Consider the following 6,666-nt stretch of genomic DNA (forward strand, 5'->3'; position numbering starts at 1 on the left):
GGCAGAGCTACATCTTTGCAAATAATTCAGCAGGAAGGAATTCTGCCATGAAGCTACTTCTTTAGCCAGGCTCACCGTTCCTGTAGTTGAACTAGAACACAAACATACAACTTTAGACAATAACTTTATAGGGGATTTTTAAAAATCTTAATTTCTTTTTTTCCCTCAACGTACTAGACAAGGCTCCACTTCATCCCATTTCTACAAAAAGTAAAAACTAAAATCATAAACAAAAAGGTAACAATAACAGAACAAGCCCAAAGAGACTGACACAGAATCTGTGCTGAGAAAAGTTCTGCCTCAGCATTACCTAAAAAATCCGCATCCCTCTCTAACAAACTGTTCCAGGCCGAACGCTGCTTTTATGTTGTCATGGGTCTCAAGAAGCCAGCAGGTAGACCTTCTTTTACTCCTGAATTTCTTCTCCAGAACTTAACAGCATTTTAGTGGTATCAGAAAAGATAAGAGGCATTCGACCTTCATTAGTACGCAGAGGTAGAGAGAAGGCAAGTTTTGTTACCCTCGTTTCACACCTGGGATGTCTGAGGCACTGAGCGATGAGAAGAGGCTCATTGGTGGAAGCCACTGCAAATAAAATCCAGATCTCCTGTTTCCTCGGTGCTTCGGTCCCTGTTCCCAAAATCACAGACTTGCATTACCAAAATGGCGGAAGTATCCTGCTGAGGAATCCTGCAAGATGAAAGCTCCCATGGGCTCTCGCTCCTTCTAGTCTTTCTCTAATCTGAGCCAAACCTGGATCTGCGGAGTTGCTGGATACACTGTCAACTGCAGCAGGAAGAATCTGTTTAGAAGGACACAAATCTATATATTTTATATTTATATATTCAGATATCTTTTTACCATCTCTTCCTGGAGATGCTCTTCATCTCTTAGAAATGACTATATTAAATGGATGTGGGGCTGAAGTTAGACCAAATTTTCCAGTCAGGATGGGCTTCTCAGAATCCTTAGGCAAAGCGAAAGTGAAGCTCTGCATCAGGCTCACAAACATGAGGAATAATTCCATCTTTGCCAGCTGTTCTCCCATACACACCCGCTTCCCTAAAAACGAGGTCAGAAAAAAATCAAGGAATTAGACCACCATCCCTTTTCCTACTTCAAAAAGTACAGATTTATATGAAACATCTACACTGAGTATTTTAAATGCAGATGCAGAGTTTAAAAATAAAATTGCCACCCATACCACACAGCCTCCACGGCATGTGCTGATCGGACTTTTCACGTACTACGTTCACATTTTAATTCCTACTCATAGCAGCCTATCCTCCTCCTAGCCAGGAACCAGAGACAGCTCCAATGTGGCAGCCCCCCTGTCTCTTCCATGCCTGGTTATCTCTCTCCTTAACTCCCACCTGGAAGATTGGGGGTGGTAGTGGGGAAGTCAGGTAAGAATCTCTAGAGCCTTCCTTTTTCCACAGAAAGAATCCCATGTTCCTAATCTAGGAACCTAAAAGAGGAACTACTGAGATTAGAGAACCCACCCTCTTACCCACCAGGCCAGCAGGCCAGAAGTTGCTCTTAACTCCAATAGTTCCCTGGGACCCAAACAATCACCTGGACAGCTTGGTGACCAGAAAGGAAGATTTCTAGTCATATTTAAAGATTTAAAACCAGCTGCTTTCATTTTATTTTTAAAATCTAAAATGAACTTGGTAGATATGCATTATCTAAATTATTTATCTCTTCTCTTAACATCAGCTTGCCAAGAAATATTTTAAAAACAACAACACGAAATAAGATTCTTTTAGTTCTACTTCTTTTATAAATTATGCCATTAAAAAAGAGAAGTTTAACTGACCTATCCCAAAAGGAATAAAGGTTTCTTTTTTAATAAGTTGTCCTTGGTCATCCAGAAATCGATGAGGGCAGAAATCCTCTGGCTTCTCCCAAATGGCTGGGTCTCTGTGTATCGACCACAAGTTGGGTAGGATCACTGTGCCTTTAGGAATGGTATACCCTTGGAGCACTACGACAGACAAACACACACAAAACACAGCATCACTCAACATGCTTTCACTAATAGTGCTCCCTAAATATCACTATCTAAAGAAAAGTAGTTATGTACCCAGCATCCTAATGGGCTGAGGCTAAACTCTGAGGTACTCGAGTTAAGATCTTACCACCTAGCGCCCTTCTCTGCACGCTGTCCCAGGCTCCAGCCTGAGACAGGGCACGGGAGGGCTTCACTGGATGTTGAATTAATGAACGAAACCAGACCATAAACACATTACAGTTGAAACACTGCAACAGAAGCAACAGGGCATTCCAAATAAACTTTCCCTAAGAATTACAAATTCCTAATATTTGTATAAAACCCAACAGTTTATAGTCATTTATGTCCATACAACAATGTGATGAGGAAGATAAACTAAGACGAAGGGATGTACACGGAAGTCACCCCTGGCTTTCACCAAGTGACAAGTTCAATATCCACTCAATATCCAATGCTCAAAAGACACTGTACTCAGAGTGCCTCTGATTTGCACCAAAAAAACTGTTACGTGATCGAGTGTCATTTATAAGCAACTGCCTCCCGTAACTGTCTTATTAACATACGTAGATCTAGCCCATTCTATTACGGGCTGTCTCCAGAAGAGGTGAATTCCTTGGTAACAGGGATATTTGAAGACAGTCTGGCCATGCCCAAATAATACACCTGTTTCACTGGAGGTGAGAGGTTGAAACAGGTGACCCTAGAATCAGATGGGCTCTTCTAATGCTTTAACATTTATGCTATGACGGCAGAATTTTAAAAATTTAAGATAATTTCCAACTAAAATGCTTAATTCCACATTTAGACTCGCTCTTCCCCCCTCCATGAAAAGGACCGAGAAGTGCCTTTGTCGATTCCAGCGTTTTCTTCCCGCCAGCAGGGCTGACCGGAACTGCAGCATTGTTTGTTCTGCCAGTGTCAGCGTGTCTGCTGTGAAGGCCAGAGCGCTGTTAATAAAACTAAGCAGCGCTGGCACGCCAGCAAACTAACCACGGACAACCGAGGGCTGAAACACCCCCTGGACGTTTCTTTACCGCCAACACGTGCCAAGCGCACAGAAGGATCGAGCTGGACGATGGTCACCACACCCCTCACGTCAACTCCACCGGATCAGGGGCTGTGCTTCCCTCAGGGCCACTCAAGCAGGAAGACCCGGGACTTGCCTGTGTTCTCCGAGGTCCTGTGAGGAATGGCAAGCGGCACCACCACGCTCAGCCTCTGCACCTCCATGATGGTGGCTTCAGTATAAGGCATCCGGGCCTTGTCTGTGAGGGAAGGGGCTCGGTTGGGACCAATGACCCTTTCGATTTCTTCATGAACCTTTTCTACACAAAAAGGAAAGAATGAACGAGAAGATAAGCCCAGGAGAGAGTGGGGCCTGCCCTCCTGTGCGTACTTCCCAGCGCCACCTACACACAACTGGTAAGCTGGCAGCACGGCCTGATTCTGCCCCAGGGAATGGAGCCTTGGCCAGGCCGTCCGCGTAGAGACAGCGACCCCAGGGAGACCATGCCACCCCGCGACTTTGAAGGAGGATCGCAGAATACTCTGGATGCAAGAGCACCCTCAATAATAGTCTCGTATGAGCATGGACTGACTCCCTAAGCTGACTGTGACAACGTGTGATAGTTCAGGACGGCCCTCAATTATCCCCACTCTCGGGGTTCATATGCTTGTGCAGTCCCCTCCCACTTTGTTCCAAGTTGGTCTATGTGACCAACAGAATAAGGCAGAAGTAAAGGCACGTCACTTCTGAGATTAGGTTACAGAACATCCTCATCTTTGCCACTCACTCTCTCTGAGGTCACTTGCTTTGTGGAAAGGTCAGAGCGGTAAGGAACTGCGGCCTGGCCGACAGTCCTGTGGATGGCCATCTCACAAACGGATCCCCCGGTCCCAGTCAGATCTATAGATGACCGCAGCCCCTGCCAACGTACTGACAACAACTTCATGAGAAACCCTAAACTGAAACAACCAAGGTAAACCAACCCCGGAACCCCGAACCTCAAAAAACAAGGGAAAACAAAAAAGGGGGTTTTTTTAAAGCTGCTAAATTTTGGGCTAATTTGTTACTCAGCAATAGCTGACTGATACAGGTAGGCAGAATAACGGCCCCTCCAAGATGTCCACACCCTTAATCCTCTGTGACGTGTAAATACGATACCTTACACTGCAAAAGGGACTGTGCTGGCGTGATTAAATGAAGGACCTAGAGAAGGAGAGACTAGCAAGCTGTGCCCATCTAAGTTCATGGGCTTTACCATCAGAGAACATCCCATCGTCAGAGGGAGATGTAATCACAGAAGAATGGTCAGAGATGCACCATTGCTCACTTCGGAGATGGAGGAAGGAGGCCAGGAGCCCAGGAAGCTGGAAGCAGCAGGGAAATGCACTCTCCTCTAGAGCCTCCAGAAAGGAATGCAGCCCTGCCAACATCTTGATTTTTAGCTCAGTGAGACACTTAGCAGACTTCTAATGTGTACGACTATAAGATAACAAATTTGTGCTATTTTAAGCCATTACATTTGCGGTAGTTTGTTATATCAGCAAAGAAACTACCACCCCATCCTTCCCTGTGTTCTTCCGCTGTGAACTGCCACTCACACTCACTGTCTATTGGTGCTAAGGCGGTGGAACTAGCCGTGACCTTGTGGAAGTCACACAACTTCCCTGGGTCTCTGTTTTCCATTTTCAAAACAAGATGAATGGGTTCAGATGAGCATTATGATTCCCTTCAGCTCTAGAATATTCTTCTCTAAAGCTCTTTCAGCATCACAGATTTCACAGAATCAGACTGTAGGGATTAAAGCAGGAATAGGCAAGTTACGCCATTAGTCCTGCCGTCTAGAAACTTGGGGTTTCACGGTTAATACCGTGCCAACTCCCTAGGAGATGCAAGTATTTGTGTTTTTTTTGTTTGTTTGTTTGTTTTGAGACAGAGTCTCACTCTGTTGCCCAGGCTAGAGTGCCGTGGCGTCATCCCAGCTCACAGCAACCTCAGACTCCTGGGCTCAAGCGATCCTCCTGCCTCAGCCTCCTGGGTAGCTGGGACTACAGGCGGGCGCCACCATGCCCGGCTAATTTTTTCTATATATTTTTAGATGTCCAATTGATTTCTTTCTAATTTTAGTAGAGACGGGTCTCGCTCTTGCTCAGGCTGGTTTCGAACTCCTGAGCTCCAACAATCCTCCTGCCTCGGCCTCCCAGAGAGCTAGGATTACAGGCAAGTATTTGTTTTGTTTTCCAGCCTGAAGACACTGCTTAGTGCGAGGAGCCACCAGATCACTGACGTTGTTAATCCTGATTTAAATAACCTAGTTGTGCCACGAATACAGGAAACATCTATTAATTACCTTGTACACTGGGGTTCACTGACATATACAGCAGGCACCAAAGCAAAGAGTTAGTTGTGGTATCAGTCCCAGCAATGAAGAGATCTCCAATGATATAAAATAAGTACTCTTCGTCGAAACTGCTGTTGCTGTTATTTTTCCTCTCCTCTTCCATGTGGAGAAGGTACATGTCTATGAAGTCCTGAGGGTTCTCTCCATTCAGACGCTCTTGATGCTCTTTGATGATTTTCTTAAGGAAACTGGTTATATCCTTTTCAATTTGTCTTAATTCCTTAAATGGTCCAAAGGGAAGGTAATAAAGCCAGGAGCATATGTTGACCAGCTGGAGCTGGCTGTTCAGGCAGATTTCTAACCCTCGTGACATAAAACCAAGCAGTTTCTTAAACTCGCTATTGGCGTAATCAAAGCGCCGGCCGAAGCACAGGGAGCAGATGATGTTAGAGACGGCATTGCTGACGAGGGCAGAAGGACAGAAGGGCTCTTCTCCGTGCTTCTGCATTTCCTCTTTCACATATCGGAACTCCTCAATAATCTTGGGCTCCAAGCTAAGCTTTCCCAACCCAAAATGACGAAGAGTTGAATGAGAGAACTTCCTCTGTTGTCTCCACACTGGTCCATAACGGGCAAACACAACCCCTGCAAAGGGACACCAGGAAAGGAAGGTGAGAGAGAACATTCCAGATACTACTGAACAGGACCCACCATGACATGGATTCTGTATTTGTCAAGTCTCTTATGTAAAGTTCACACACAGATGAAGACCACTCGTCAAGAAGAATGATTAGCAAAATTTAGTTATCAATGAAATATGTTTCTAATAACAAAAATCATATCCAATTAAAGTAGGAGAATTTGCTATAAAGCTTATTATTATGGATAGTAATGCCTGGTGAAATGAAAAGCCCTGGGTTTCCAAAGGTAGTGGGCATTCCGACGTATATTTCATGAGAGTGAATCCAGGCTTAGAAGATACTTCAGGCTAGGTACACCCATATTCTGAACGCTCACATTCTGAACATTCTGAACCAAAGTATAGTAACAGATCGACATAAAGGCAGAGACCATACTGATGGAGCTCACCATTAAAATCCCAGCTTCTGGCATAGTGCTAGCACACAAGATGAGGCTGTTAAGTATTAGCTGACTAAATAAACAGCCTAACTGGATTAGAATCATTGGCCGTCAAAGTTTGGAATCTAATTACTGGCAGGTAATCTAAAATGTCCGTTGTTGGCAACAGCCCTGATTAAAAATCTGAACTCATTAAAGTCGTTCACAATACATCTTATTAAATTCTCT

General features: G+C 44.6%; 1 protein-coding gene across 1 annotated transcript; it reads right to left on the reverse strand.

Annotated features, from left to right (window-relative positions):
- On the reverse strand, window positions 1-5,999 carry LOC105818955 (cytochrome P450 2U1). The gene is made up of 4 exons (XM_012655105.1): window positions 5,368-5,999; window positions 3,178-3,339; window positions 1,820-1,987; window positions 1-1,062 (listed from the first exon to the last, which is right to left on the reverse strand). The coding sequence occupies exons 1-4, from the start codon at window positions 5,864-5,866 to the stop codon at window positions 884-886; spliced, it is 1,008 nt and encodes a 335-aa protein (XP_012510559.1). The 5' UTR covers window positions 5,867-5,999; the 3' UTR covers window positions 1-883.
- Between the last annotated feature and the right edge of the window lie 667 nt (window positions 6,000-6,666).

The sequence above is a fragment of the Propithecus coquereli genome, unplaced genomic scaffold, assembly GCF_000956105.1.
Source record: "Propithecus coquereli isolate 6110/MARCELLA unplaced genomic scaffold, Pcoq_1.0 Scaffold46, whole genome shotgun sequence".
NCBI classification, from domain to species: domain Eukaryota; kingdom Metazoa; phylum Chordata; class Mammalia; order Primates; family Indriidae; genus Propithecus; species Propithecus coquereli.